Source organism: Bufo bufo, chromosome 4, assembly GCF_905171765.1.
Source record: "Bufo bufo chromosome 4, aBufBuf1.1, whole genome shotgun sequence".
In the NCBI taxonomy this organism is placed as follows: Eukaryota; Metazoa; Chordata; class Amphibia; order Anura; family Bufonidae; genus Bufo; species Bufo bufo.
In genome coordinates, this window is record NC_053392.1 from 163,445,450 (window position 1) to 163,461,496 (window position 16,047).

General features: G+C 42.4%; 1 protein-coding gene across 5 annotated transcripts in view; it reads right to left on the reverse strand.

Moving 5' to 3' along the window:
* DOCK10 (dedicator of cytokinesis 10) overlaps positions 1 to 16,047 on the reverse strand; it is a 374,360-nt gene that overhangs the window by 68,231 nt on the left and 290,082 nt on the right. For all 5 annotated transcript variants that reach the window (XM_040428071.1, XM_040428073.1, XM_040428072.1 and 2 more), the window contains exons 32-34: positions 9,747 to 9,922; positions 8,586 to 8,702; positions 4,413 to 4,524 (exon numbers count right to left, since the gene is read on the reverse strand). In XM_040428071.1, coding sequence (XP_040284005.1) covers positions 4,413 to 4,524; positions 8,586 to 8,702; positions 9,747 to 9,922 — 405 coding nt within the window. The remainder of the gene's footprint in view (positions 1 to 4,412; positions 4,525 to 8,585; positions 8,703 to 9,746; positions 9,923 to 16,047) is intronic.

Sequence of the window (16,047 nt, forward strand, 5' to 3'; positions counted from 1 at the left end):
AGTGATTACAATATTACAGTGAAAGGATACGTTTATTGGGGAAAATGCACAATTGAAAGGAGGCTCCAGTGCCCTTTGGGCTGCCTGTAGCCTGGATACAAGATGAGATATGGTTGGGCATCGAGGCAAACAGGTTCAGTATCGGTATCCTGTGGCACATTTGCCCACAGATGTTGCAGTTGGGCCTGTAGATCCTGCACACTTCTAGGTTGCCAAAGCTGGCATCCCAGCTGGTCCCATAAATGCTTGATTGGTGATAAATATGGTGACTGGGCATATCAAGGAAATGTTGCAATCTGGTGGAGACATTTCTGGGAAATACTTGCTATGTGTGGGTGAGCATCATCCTGTTGAAAAATGCCAGTTGGAAGCCCTGCCATGAGAGGCAACAGATGTGGCCTTAGGATCTCCTGCAGATATTGCTGAGCTGTTAGTGTCCCTCATATAACTACAAGGGGTGACATTCTGCATTATGTGATGACTCCCCAGATCATCACACCAGCAGATGGGGCAGTGTGGTGCTCCATGGCAAACGAAGGATTGAGGCACTCAGCATGAGGCCTCCATACTTGAACCAGACTGTTGTTGGATCCTAAACAGAACCTGAGATTCTTCCCTAAACATGAAACTGTCCTAGTCCATAGCAGTCCAGATTTCTCGTTCACAACACCACTGCAAATGAAGGCAACGGTGGCTGGTTGTCAATGACAGGACATGTAATGGACACCATAACATCAAATTTCTTTCTGCTGGAAATGGTCCAGGCAGAGACTGGGGTGTCTAATAAAGATGCCACCTGTGTCTGGATGGTAGACAACAAAACTGAGAGACCTGCTCATGCTTGTTGGAGGACTAAAAAATCATCTCCACTGGTGGTCTGTCAGGGCCACCTAGAGCCTGTTCAATGTGTTTATGCCTTCATGTATTCACTATTCCCAACACCTCCAGCTAAATCAGAACAACCTAGACACTGTCTCCTCTCAAAGTCTGCCAACTAAGGAAAATGTCTTAGTAAAGGCAGCGATCTCCCACCAACGATCTCCTACCAAGAGGTGCACTATCCAAACATAGCCTCTGAGAGCCTTTTTTACAGGGCAGTGGGGGAAGCACTTTTACAACCTCTTGTGGGAGCACTCACTGTCTGATACCACACCTGTAATCATTCACACATCTGCCTGAATGCTGAGTTTTGTGGCAATCTGACATTTCTATTTCATTTTTTGGACAATGAGTGTACAATAAGAGATAATGTCTGACATGGGACATCGCAAGTTTCTTGCCCCTTTCCTCAATTATGTGGTAATTCTGCCTTTAGCTTAAAGGGAACCTGTCACCAGTTTTATGGTGTCCTAAGGGCAACATAAAAAAGTGACTGATTCTCTTAGCAAAATGCTGGGTCACTTTCTTTAATTGACCCAGTCAATCTGCCAACATCTTGTATTGAAAAGCTCCAGCAGATAATGATGAGTCCTGAATATTCATGAGCTCCTGACTCTCCCCGCCCACCTGCTGCTGAATGACAGTTTTTTTCCATATGAATCAGCAGCAGGTGGGCAGAGGAGTGGCTATATCTCTGAATTAAATATACGCTGGACTCACTGACATCACGCTGGACTCAAATCAGCTCATTAGCATGCGGCATCTTTGTGTATATATTATGAGGTAACCATCTGTCACACTAGTAAGTGAATACATCTAAGGTACTTTTTAGTAGTTAATGATTGTATATAATTAGTTAGATTATAATCAAAAATCCACATGACCGGTTCCCTTTAAGACTTCAGTAGTCTCAGACACTCTGGTTACTGGAGTCCTACGCAACCAGACATGGTACAAAAGGCCTCAATCTGAAATTAGTTGGGGGGAAGATCAGAAGCAATGTCATGAAATATTATTTTACTGAAAGAGTAGTAGATGCGTTGAACAAGCTTCCAGCAGAAATGACTTGAAAAATATCAACATTAAGTGAATTTAAACAAGCCTGGGATAAGATAGAAATTAAAAGGAAATAACACAAGGGCTGAATAGTAGGACCCAGGGCTTTTTTTCTGGCGGAACGCACCGGAACGGCGTTCCGCCACCTTTTGACATCGCAGCCTGCGATGTATCAGCGGGGAGGGACTGGGAGGAGGAGCTGGGGGCCGGTACGTTCACTGTGCTCCGGCCCCGCAGCTCCAGTATAGACTTATAAAATGTGTAATTAAATGAATAATGATACATGCTGCCCCCTCAGTAGTATAACTTTCAATATATTGTACTCACAGCCGGCTACTGTTATCGTAATGCAGGCCGGCCGGGCAGACGAGCGGCAGCGTCACTGACTGACGTCACGTGCCTGCGCCGCCTACTTTATGAATGAAGCAGGCGGCGCAGGAACGTGACGTCAGTCAGTGACGCTGCCGCTCCTCTGCCCGGCCGGCCTGCATTACGATAACAGTAGCCCTGTGAGTACAATATATTGAAAGTTATACTACTGAGGGGGCAGCATGAATCATTATTCATTTAATTACACATTTTATAACTGTACTGGAGTGGCAATGGGGGGGGTCTGTGGATGACACTGTTATGGGGTGGGGGTCTGTGGATGACACTGTTATGGGGTGGGGGGGGTCTGTGGATGGCACTGTTATGGGGTGGGGGGGTCTGTGGATGGCACTGTTATGGGGTGGAGGGGGGTCTGTGGATGGCACTGTTATGGGGTGGGGGGGTCTGTGGATGGTACTGTTATGGGGTGGGGGGGGGTCTGTGGATGGCACTGTTATGGGGTGGGGGGGTCTGTGGATGGCACTGTTATGGGTGGGGAGGGTCTGTGGATGGCACTGTTATAGGGTGGAGGGGGTCTGTGGATGGCACTGTTATGGGGTGGGGGGGTTTGTGGATGGCACTGTTATGGGGTGGGGGGGTCTGTGGATGGCACTGTTATGGGGTGGGGGGTCTGTGGATGGCACTGTTATGGGGTGGGGGGGTCTGTAGATGGCACTGTTATAGGATGGGGGGGTCTGTGGATGGCACTGTTATAGGGTGGAGGGGGGTCTGTGGATGGCACTGTTATGGGGTGGGGGGTTTGTGGATGGCACTGTTATGGGGTGGGGGGGGTCTGTGGATGGCACTGTTATGGGGTGGGGGGGGGGGTCTGTGGATGGCACTGTTATGGGGTGGGGGGTCTGTGGATGGCACTGTTATGGGGTGGGGAGGTCTGTGGATGGCACTGTTATAGGGGGGGGGGGGGGTCTGTGGATGGCACTGTTATAGGATGGGGGATCTGTGGATGCCATCCCCAGATCCTCCACCCCATAACAGTGCCATCCCCAGATCCCCCATTAAAACAATGCCATCCTCAGATCCCCCATGAACAGTGCCATCCCCATCTGGGGGGTTTCTTTTCTGGGCTGGACTTTTATAGCCCCCCCCAAATTTTACTTGCATCCCTGTTCTCTAAAGGGGCGGTTTTAGGGGGCGGTCCTAGGGGTGGGTAGGGGCGTGGCCAGGGGAGGGGGGGTGAGTTCCACCACCTTTCTCTGAGAAAAAAAGCCCTGGTAGGACCACATGATCTTTTTCTGTTGTCAGTCTTTTATGCTTCTGTACATAAAAGATATATTAGCACTGTGCTAACTGCAGAGAACGGAAGGGCAAGTACTGCAGCTATGGCATTGTCCATCTCAGGATGCATTATTTTTCAGACTCTATATTTAGACTACTATAATTCTACATTGTAAATTCTATCATCTCAAGTGTGTCCTTTATAGTCGAAGAGATCCAATAGTAGCCTGCAGTTCTGCGGTGAACTTTACACTCTGTGCTTTGCCCACAGATCCGTTAGTGGCCGGTCAATGCGTGCGAGATGCTGTCATACCCTGCTGCATCATCATGTGTTTCCAAAGGAGAAGCAGATGTTCATTGTCACCTCCAATGGTAGTTTAAAACTATATTATGGATTTGCTATCACTGCCACCCAAACTTTCTTATCTTGTACAGATTGTGGCTTTTCTAAATTTCTAAGACAATGATTCACTACCATTAGGCCCCTTTCAGATTAGCGAGTTCCACTCGCAGAGCGAGTATGTGGCAGCTCCTGTCCTCACCTCCCAGCACTGACTGGGTTACATAGAATTATATTGATTTATGATGCTATGTAACCCTTACAGTTCTGGAAAGTATTGAATAACACTGACAGCATTATGTCAGTATTATACAATACATTCCATACCTCTAAGGGTCACATAGCATCATAAATCAATATAATACTATTCAACCCAGTCAGTGCTGGGAGGTGAGGACAGGAGCTGCCACATACTCACGCTGCGAATCCGATGCATGGAACTTGCTCGTCTGAAAGGGGCCTTACTGTTTTATAGCTGTCAATACTTTACTGTAAAGCAATGGAAGAAAATTCTTGGCGTTCTTGACATTACCTGCTATGGAATTTAAGACATCTTTAGAAAATGAGGTATCTGCAGATGTAGCATGTTTTATGGCAGATTGACTTTGTGAGGGAGTCGCTGTGCTCAGGTCATCTCTCGAGCCCTTTCAAGAGAACAGAAACATAATCTTTATCAACTTTACAATTTATTCCATATTCCAGCAATTGGAAAATCAGCAGAGGTTCAGCAAGTGCTGTATTCATCTAGATACTACTATGCTTGTTTTTGCTCATCTTAAGAATGGACTATATTAATGTATTTATTACACTAGAGAACTGAGAGGCTGCAATAAAAAAATCCACAGTGTCATCATTTCCATTGGCTTTTACAGGGCGGTAAAACATATTTCTATATATACGATGCTGGGTTATTGTAAATGGCTATAAAAAGGTGCGGTACTCAATTAAAAATAGATGTCCATTTATTATACATAAGGGAAATGATTTCCTTCTGAAATTTTAAACTGATTTCTCTGTTACTATATGAAGTCTTTAAATAGTAGCTTAAGTCTATTATGGGTATTTATGATTAAAAATGGCAACAGGGTCCTTTGTCAGTTTTATCTGACATCTCCTTATCTGACAGCAGTTTATTTCTTATGTACTTACGGTACATTCTCTGCTACAGGTATAACTAAGGTGTTATTAGTATTTGTAGTAATGTTACATTTAATTCATTGTTCCCTTGTATCAGCCATTTCAAGAAGCAGAGAGGATGAATTAATAAACTGCGGCAAAATATTGCACCAAAAACTGGCTAAAAGGTAGTCCCACAACAATTCAATCTATGGCAGTGGCGCAAAACCTTTTTTTGGTCTGAGGGCCACATTGTCACATTGCTCTATTTCAAGGGGCCACAAAAAAAAGCTGATTAGCGCTCGTTTACATCTGCCTATTACACAGGCCAAAGCAAAGTGAATGGGGAGGAATGATCACTACCACAGTCATTCCTCCAATAGTTCACTTATTATCTGCAGCGCGTTCCTAATTCCTCTCACCCTGATAAAATATGCAAATCAGCCGACAAATGAGTGATTCCTTGTTCATCTCCATCTTCTGGTCCAGTTCAGTCACTTGGACCGCTCCAGCCAATGACTGGCTTCAGCAGTAATGAGGCCACAAGCAGCTCTTCACCACTGAAGTCAGTCATTGGGTCATAGGCGTGCACAGCCTATTGCATTAGGGTGTGCGCCCTAAAGCACAAACGCAGACACCGCACGCGTGTATATGTATATATATATATATATATATATATATTTATTTATTTATTATCAGCCCTTATGTCTCATTAGCCCCCCATTATGCCTCTCAATAGCCCCCATTATGCCTCATTAGCCCCCATTATGCCTCATATGCCCCCAGCAGCCTCATTTTTTATAAAATAAAATAAAAACACTTACCTCTCTGCTCCTGGACGTTGCCACTCCTCGACGCCCGCGATCCTCTACCTCCTGCTGTCGGCTGTGCTCTGAACTGGCGCGCACAGTGTGATGCCACAAAGCCCTGCACAGCCAAGGACCCAGAAGCGGTAAGAACATAGCGTTCACAGCTTCCTGGTCCTGCGGTACTAATGAGCGCTTCCAAAATGGAAGTGCTCATTAGTATTCGCCGGCCAGCAGGCTTAATTAGGGTGTGCACAGGAACACCCGGCACACCCCCTGCGCACGCCTATGCATTGGGTGGAGCAGTGAATGTGACTATGCCCATAACCAGCTGGAGGTAAACAGCACAGGCACCGGAAGATGGAGACAGCAGGGCCGGCGTGGAGCAGGTATGAATCTTCTGTTTCAGAAACTTGTTAAAAAAAATCATTTTTACCGGAAAACCCTGTGGTGACATTTTTTTTCCATCCTGCTTCCTATTCATAAATCAGTGCTTTCCTTCACTGCAGGGGACGGCGCTCACTGGTTATTACCTACTCCTGCCCCCAGTTATAGGGGCCCTGCAATAGCCAGTAAGCCTTTTCCCTTACTAGCGGGGAAAGCGCTCATTGGTTAACCCTTTAATGACCAGGCCTGAAAAGGCCCTAATGACCAGACACGTTTTTATGATTTAGTGCAAGTGGGTCAAACAGTTGTAACTATTTCATTTGTTGGACTACTAAAATAATTTTTGCAACTTATTTTTTTTTACACGCACAGGGCTTTATAATATATTTTTTGTTTTATTTGGGGAAGACTGTACAAAATATTTTTAAAAAGTTGTTTTTCAAAGTATAACTCCTTATTCTTTAAATATGCAAACTGACACCAAAATAAATTATTATAATTAGTTCCCTATTTTGTGTTGGTAGTTTTGACTACATAATATGTCCTCCAAGATGTCATAAAAATAACTTTTGGGGGCATTGACACTTTGTTTTTTGTTTTGCACTTTTCCATTTTTTCTTTTATTTGTATTTTACAAAAAAAATATAATATTTTTTTTTATAATTGCTTTATTACATTTTTTTTTATATATATATTTTTGCCACATAATATGAGGTCATAAAAAGACTGTTGGGAGAAAGAGAACACTTTTATTTTGCACTTTTTCCTTTTATTTTTATGTTATTTTTATTTTTTTTCATAATTTTCTTTTACTATTTTATTAAATATATTTTTGCCACATAATATTTAAAAAAAAGTTTAAAAATTATATATTTATTAAAACATCAAAGCATAAAATACAAATACGAGGAAAAAAAACACAAAAAATGCTAAAAAAAATGTCTGTGTTCCCTAGATGTCTTTAAAAGACCTCTAGGGAACACAGACTTTTTTTTTTTAGCATTTTTTGCCTTCTATTTGTATTTTATGCTTTGATGTTTTAATAAATATATAATTTTTTAACTTTTAAAAAAAATATTTTTGCCACATAATTTGTCCCCAAGAGGTCACTGAAAGACCTTTGGGAGACAATGAGACAATTTTTTTTGTAAAAAGAGCCCTAGTTACAGTGGAGACCAGTCCCTTGTGGGGGCTTTGTACAAGGCAGAGCTGATCAGAGTCTACTGCTCTGCACTCTGCACGTGATCGCCAGGTTCAAACTGCATAGCGCTCACCCATCTGAGGAGAAGGCAGAAGTGCTGATAAATTGCTGCTGTCTTCTCCTCGGCTTCCCAACTGTCACTGAAAGTCGGGGACCCGACCTTTTCCTGCTAGAGTGCAGGAACTAGAGCTGTAATCCAGCGCAGTGCGGCTCACCAGGCAGAAATACAGCTGATCGCATAATCAGCCGTGTTTCTGTCCTGCATGATGGGAACCACAAACCTAGGCTCTGGGGGCTGCGGGTTGTACACCCCTGATCTATGGTATTGCTATAGATACCTCTTCGTTATCCCTGGCAGTACCATAAAGCTGAATGGAGCAGCAGCGCAAATACACGACAGCTGCACTCAGGGCCAGCCACCATTCAGGTTCATGCACATGAATGTATTTTTGGTCCGCATTTGATGATTGGCAAGGGCCTCAGTAGTGGAACCCCCAGAGTCATGGTCATGGCCCCTTTCACACGGGCGAGAATTCTGTGCGGGTGCAATGCGTGAGGTGAACGCATTGCACCCGCACTGAATCCGGACCCATTCACTCCAATAGGGCTGTGCACATGAGCGGTGATTTTCACGCATCACTGGTGCGTTGCGTGAAGATAGCAGCAAGCCCTATATTGTGTAATTTAAGCTAAATAATAATTGTGCCCCTATTATTTCTATTTTAAAGGAAGCCACATAATTTGTATTTAGACTGTGAGGTGAAACTGGAGTTCCTGGAGGAAAGTCACACATAGAAGATGACAACGTACTAACTGCATGTAGATGATGTGTTTGATTGGATTCTAATCAAGGAGGACAATACTGCTAACCACTGAGCCGCTAAGAAAAAAAACGAATGGAAGAATATACCTTTCCCATAATAGAAAAATAGCTGTACAAAATAAATAAATTGATACATATTAAGCAAATACATATTTTTCTATGTATTATTATAAGATTCAATACTATATGTAAATAAAAGTGTACTTAAAATACATAAAAATACAGAGCTGATGTTCACCACTATAGTCGTTTCTCCAGTGTCAATAGAAGCTGCACTTTTTACAATATTTGCATGGAACCAGATCAGAAAGCAGCAAGCACCAACTTTTTACCGACTCCATATCCTCTGGCAAGGGTATTTTCCAAACTTACCTGGTTGGATGTATTAATTGAGAATGGAAAAAAGTCTTTCATGAATATTCGGGCCATGTTATCCAGGAGTATACCATAGAGAGGTAAATATAAAATCGCTATCTGAGCTTGCTTTTCCTAAAAAGACAAGGAGAACATTTTCATAAACTACTGTAGGGAAATGACAGCTGGAATGAGAGTCTCAACCAAATTGTATTTTAAAAATCTCATTAACATACAAGATATATGAATATATGGAACATAGGACTGGTTTGAAAGACTATGGTCTACCACCTTCACATTTGCAAAATGTTTAGCTAGTTTCTGAGCATATCTCCAGTGAAGAGGTGTTGGTGCAGTTTTTTTTTTTTTTTTATAGCATGGTGCTGGTAAGGCCTCATGAACACGACCGTTGTGTGCATCCGCGTCCGTTGTTCCGTTTTCCGTTTTTTCGGAAAATGCACCGTTTGGCATCCGCGTCCGTGATCCGTGTTTTCAGTCCGTGAAAAAAATATGACTCGTCCTATTTTTTTCACGGACAACAGTTCACGGACCCATTCAAGTCAATGGGTCCGTGAAAAATCACGGATGCACACAAGATTGTCATCCGCATCCGTGTCCGTGATCCGTGTCCGTTTTTTCCTATTATTTCAAAGGCAAACTTGACTTAGATTTTTTTTTCATTTTTTATGTCCGTGGATCCTCCAAAAATCAAGGAAGACCCACGGAAGAAAAAACGGACACGGATCACGGAACAACGGAAACCGTTTTTGCAGACCGCAAAAAAAAACGTCCGTGTGCATGAGGCCTAAAGCAAATGAAGAAATCAGCAGGAAAGACATTGGGAGGGAATGTATCATTGTTGTATGCCAGAAAAAGTCACTAATTTGGATGCAATTACTGTATGCACCACAATTTGTGACTTCTTTATATTTTCAGCAACCCTCGCCACATACACATGTGTGCCATAAATCTGGTGCACATGACACCTGAAACCTATGCCAGGTCCTTGCCGGTGAAGTTTTCAATTTCTTGTGCACAGAGTTCAGCATCTCTTAATACTTCTGGCAGATCATCCCCCTAAAGTCTACTACATAGCTTAAGCAACAGTATATAACCTCCAGACTGCTTTCCAAAATTAACACTTGCTTTGTTGAGAGAAGCAAAGAATGGACTAGCTACCTTCTTTGTATATCTATCATCAAAAGCGTGCTTAGCCATGATGTTCTTCAGGGCTGTCAGAGCTAGGTGGCGGATATCCTGGTCTTCTTGCAACGCAAAACCAACCTCTCTTAGTAGTATACCGATCAAAAAGTGCTTCCGACAGAAGTCATCGGTTAAGGTGTACTCTGGCATGTCTTCATTAAAAAAAATACAGTTATTACAATTGTATTTGTTGTTTCTTATACATTATGAAAGGGGTATACAGTTTTAGCAAATAAATGTTCTTTTTTGTATACTGAAAAGTTATGCAATTTGCCAATATATTTTTTGTGTTAATGCCTCACTGTTTTCAAGATCGCTGCTTGCTGTCATTCAATAGGAACTTCCAGAGGATGGTCATGCACAGTACAGTTCAGATAATTGTTTTGTAAAGTGTATAATGGCATGCAAAAGTTTGGGCACCCCTGGTCAAAATTACTGTTACTGCGAACAGTTAAGTAAGTTGAAGTTGAAATGATCTTCAAAAGGCATACAGCTAAACATGATACATTCCCTTTGTATTTTAAGCTACATTTTTATTTTTCTGTCCTGAGGACCCGAGGCAAAAGTTTGGGCACCCTGCATGGTTAACACCTAGTAGCACTGCCTCTTGCAAGTATTACAGCTTGCAAATGGTTTCTGTAGCCAGCCAAGAGTCTTTCAATTCTTGTTTGCGGGATTTTCATAAATTTTTCCTTGCAAAAGTCTTCCAGTTCTATGAGATTCCTGGGCCAACTTGCATAAACTGCTCTTTTGAGGTCTATCCACAGATTTTCTATAATGTTCAGATCAGGGAACTGTGAGGGCCATGGTAAAACCTTCAGCGTGTGCCTTTTGAGGTAGTCTATTGTAGATTTTGAGGTGTGTTTAGGATCATTATCCATTTGTAGAAGCCATCCTGTTTTCAACTTCAGCAACTTTTCAACTACAGTTGGTGTTACATTTGCTTTCAGAATTTGCTAGAATTTCTTCCCTCTACCAGAGAAATGTTCCCTGTGCCATTTGCTGCAACACAACCCAAAAGCCTGATTGATCCACCCCCATGAATACTGGTTGGAGAGGTGTTCTTTTCATTAAATTCAGTGCCCTCCAAACATACCTTTGCTGACTGTGGCCAAAGAGTTCTAAGAGTTTAAATTCAATGGTCCACAGGATTTTTTTCTACAATGCATCAGGCTTGTTTAGATGTTCTTCTGCAAACTTCTGATGCTGAACTTTTCTGATGACTCTTCATTGAAGGCCATAATTGTGCAGGTGTGACTGAACAGTAGAACAATGTACTGCAACTTCAGCGTCTGCTAAATCTTACTGGGGGTCTTTTACAGTCAAGCATGGGTTCTGATTTGCCTTTCTAGTAATATTACGAGCTGCTGTCTCTGCAATTTTTGTTGGTCTTCTAGACCTTCTCTTGACCTCTGCTGTCCCTGTTAACTGCCATAACAGTGCCATTTACTTATTACATTTCAAACTGAGGAAATGGCAACCTGAAAACGCTTTGTTGTCTTCTTATAGCCTTCTCCTGCTTTTTGGGCCTCAACAACTAGTTTCATTTTCAGAGTGCTAGGCAGCTGCTTAGAAGAACCAATGGCTGCTTTTTTGTGACAAGGTTAGAAGAGTCTGGGTATTTATGAAGCTTTGAAATTTTGATCACCTGGCCTTTCCTAACGATGATTGTAAACAAGCCTTAACCCTAGCAGGCTATTTAACCCCTTAAGGACCTATGACATACATGTACGTCATCTCTGGCCGTGACTTAAGGTCCACAGAAGTACACTGCCGCTGATCGCCCGCCCGATCAGCGGCAGTGGTCTGGCAGTCACTGATAGCCGGACCCCTGCTGCATGAGCCTGCATCGGTGAAATCACGGATGCCGGTGCATTAACCCCTGCACAGCCGTGGTCAGCGCTGACTGCGGCACGTGCAATGTCCGTGCAGGAAGGAAGCAGCCATCGGGTCCACGCACTGCTGTGACGGGGACCCGATGGCATGGAAGGCAGCACGATGCCTTCCTTAGGCATCGTGGCTGCCTTCCAGGAGAGCCTGTGAGATCCAGCCCCAAAACTGTACCCTAAAATAGTACCAACAAAACTGCCACCTTATCCCGTAGTTTAAAAAATGGGGTCACTTTTTTGGAGTGTCTACCCTAGGGGTGCATCAGGGGGGCTTCAAATGGGACATGGTGTAAAAAAAAAACAGTCCAGCAAATTCTGCCTTCCAAAAACCATATGGCGTTCCTTTCCTTTTGCGCAATGCCGTGTGCCCGTACAGCAGATTATGACCACATATGGGGCGTTTCTGTAAACGACAGAATCAGGGCAATAAATATGGAGTTTTTTTGTCTGTTAACCCTTGCTTTGTTAGTGGAAAAAAAATTGATTAAAATGGAAAATCTGTTTTGAATACCTTGAGGGGTGTAGTTTCTAAAATGTGGTCATTTTTAGGTGGTTTCTATTATGTAAGCTTCACAAAGTGACTTCAGACCTGAACTGGTCCTTAAAAAGTGGGTTTTGGAAATTTTCTTAAAAAATTCAAAATTTGGTTCTAAACTTCTAAGCCTTCTAACGTCCCCAAAAAATAAAATGGCATTCACAAAATGATCCAAACATGTAGTAGACATATGGAGAATGTAAAGTAATAACTATTGCTGGAGGTATTACTATCTATTATAAAAGTAGAGAAATTGAAATTTTGCAAATTTTTTAAAATTTTTGTTAAATTTGGTATTTTTTTTATTAATAAAAATATATTTTTTAATTCATTTCACCACTGTCATGAAGTACAATATGTGAAGAGAAAACAATCTCAGAATGGCCTGGATAAGTAAAAGCGTTTTAAAGTTATCACCACATAAAGTGACACGTCAGATTTGCAAAAAATGGCCTGGTCCTTAAAGGGAACCTGTCACCAGTTTTATGGTTTCCTAACTAAGGGCAACATAAATAAGTGACTGATTCTCTTAGCAAAATGCTTGTTCACTTTATTTAATTGACCCAGTCAATCTGCCAACATCTTGTATTGAAAAGCTTCAGCTGATAATGATGAGTCTTGAATATTCATGAGCTCCTGACTCTCCCCGCCTACCTGCTGCTGATTGACAGTTATTTTCCATATGAATCAGCAGCAGGTGGGCAGGGGAGTGGCTATATCTCTGAATTAAATAAACGCTGGACTCAATGACATCACGCTGGACTCAAATCAGCTCATTAGCATGCGGCATGTGGCATCTTTGTGTGTATATTATGAGGTAAACATCTGTCCCAAATCACTGACAAGCTGGTAATGGTATACGTTCCACCATCAAAAATATAAATCACTGTAGTACGAAACACTATAGGAATTAGATAAAACGAATACTTTATTAAATTTACAAAAAATTGTGTGAGTAAAGGAAACCTACTAACTATATAAAAAATTCTAGGTGACCAGATCTATCCACGATTACTGAGGCGGATCGAGGTATCGGTACCGCTCAGGTGTGGATAAGGTCACCAAGAAATCCACTTCTGGTGCACTACTGATGGTTGCAACACCACGCCATTCGGCTGTAGTATTCTGACACAACCAAAAGTGTGTACCGTGGCACGGACGAGGTGCTCTGCTCAAACACCCAGTTTAGATGGCCCTGGACTAAATTAACAAACTAATCCATTGATAAACATCTACTCATTGGACCCGACCATGATCAAGAACCACCTGTTCAAGGATATGAACCAGATGTCTGAATGTCAGCCCTGTGAGCACGAATCAAGGGACACTAACTACCTGGGTGTGAGTAAAAGGCTTGAGTGCACCTGTTCACATACTACAGAGGGCTGGATAAATGCAGACCACTTCTGTTGTGTGAATGCAAATCAAGCACAATTCAAAAAACATGGGTTTGCCTCCACTGATCGCTCGACGCGTTTCACCATGTTTGGCTCGTCAGGAGCATAAAATGTGGGTAGAAGGACAAACAAACAAGTGAGCTGCTGACCTCCGTAACAGAGGCTGCATCTATCAGCACTGAATGGCAGTAAATTTAATAAAGTATTAGTTTTATCTAATTCCTATAGCGTTCCGTACTACAGTGATTTATAACCATCTGTCACACCAGTAAGTGAATACATCTAAGGTACTTTTTAGTAGTTAATAATTGTATATAATTAGTTAGATTATAATCAAATATCCACATGACAGGTTCCCTTTAAGGTGAAATATGGCAGGGTCCTTAAGGAGTTAAGGTCTAAGACCTCAGTCAAAGTTATATGAGCGCTCAAATCTGTTTGGGTTCCCATAATTTTACAAAATATTCCTTTCCTTTTTTCACTCAAAAATTGTACAAAACCAAAATAATATACTGATATTCCTTAATATGTTGAAAAGTGTGTTTCTTCTTTAACTTAATGCCTTTTGGAGATCATTTCATTTTCAACTTCCGTAACTGTTCACAGTAACAGTAATTTGACTATGGGTGCCCAAACTTTTGCATGCCACTGTATATTCACACAGCAGAAAATACACATCAGAAAAATCTGCTGTGCATTTGCTGCAGCAGCCACAGCAGATATGCGAGGCAGTTTAAATACTGCCGATCCACAGGAGCCTAATTTACCTTATTCAATTTTATCCCCTGGGAGTAAACATTGAAATTCCCATTGAATGACAGCAAGCTTGAAATGATTAGGAACTGATTTAGGAACTAAACAGAGAAGTTGTGTTGCTAATTATTTTACAAACACAGAATATATGGGGGTAACAGTTTCCCTAGGCCTAGTTAAGTAAGGAGGTGGAAGGGGCAGAGCATGAGGGTATCTGCAGATTCTGCCTTTAATCCCCATCTTCCTGTATTCCTTTAAGTTATGGTAGCTAGAGCTTTTCACTGGGTGTTGTAACTTGATCCAGGCCGCAGCATTGTTGGGACTAAAAGAAGAGGGAAGGGGAAGAGTCTACTGTACATAGCGGCTCTCTGCTTGGCTCCCTCTACACTCCTAGGATGTGACTGTGATTAGATGGAGAGGTAAGTATATGTAATGTGTTTAACCAGTAGGGACATGACCTAAAAGGGTTCTCCGGGAATTAAGAAAATGAAACTACTTAAATATTATTCTATTATAAATATATTCCCAAATACCTTTCATTTGTTATAATGGTTAATTTTGTTAATTATGACAAATAAAATGTCCGCCGTCCTATTAGTACACACAAAACCTGTTCTAATCACATAATAGAACAAGTTACTTCAGGACACTGAGCAAAAGTGCTTCCTCATCTTCCTCTCTGCTCTACTTGTCAGGGATTATGATCCTGAATACAGCTGATAAGATCTTCAGCTGAATCTCTGTAGGAATGGAGTTCACGAGGAAACATGAAGTACAGGGAGGAGGGACAGGACAGACTGTGGTAATGGAGACTGCATACAAGAGCTGCTGCTCATCAGCCACATCCCCACCCTCCTCTCTGTACTTCATGTCTCCTCATGAACTCCATTCCTACAGAGATTCAGCTGAAGATATCAGCTGTTATCAGGATCAAAATCCCTGACAAGTAGAGAGGAGGAGGATAAGGCAGCTCTTTAGCTCAGTGTTGTGAAGTAACTTGTCCTGTTGTGTGATTAGGACAGGTTTTCTGTGAACTAATAGGACGGCGGCCATATTATTTCTCATAATGATTGCCCCCCAGAAAAAAACAAGACATTATAACTAATGAAAGGTATTTGGGAATATATTTATAATAAAGTAATATTTAAGAATTTTCATTTTCTTAATTCTTGGAGAACCCCTTTAAGTCAATGTATGGGGTTCTGACAGGTGGGTGCAGTAGCTGCGCCTGCTCGATCACCGGCAGGGGCCCGGCTGTTCCTGACAGCTGAGCCCCTGCAGAATACGATGCCAGCATATTAACTCCTTGTATGCTGCGGTCAATGCTGACCATGGCATGCACAGAGGTTTGCAGAGGGTATGGGCATCCTCCCCCACCCCATCGGATTCCCATGCTGCGGTGATGGGGAGCTGATGGCTGGTATGGCAGCCCGATGCTTTACACAGGCATCAGGGTTTGCCTACTAGAGAAGCCTATAAGATCCAGCTCCCTGGCTGGGTCTCATAGGCATGCTGTCAGTGTATTACAGAAAAAATGGATTAGGGCTCTTTCACATGAGCGTGTCCCTTGCAGGAATCACGCTGTGTGCGAGAGTGGGATTGTGCGCTCTGGACTTAGGAAACGTACGGCATTATCATGATTGATAATGCTGTGTGCCTCTGCATTACCTTTCTGTAACGGAATCATACTGACATTAAAATGT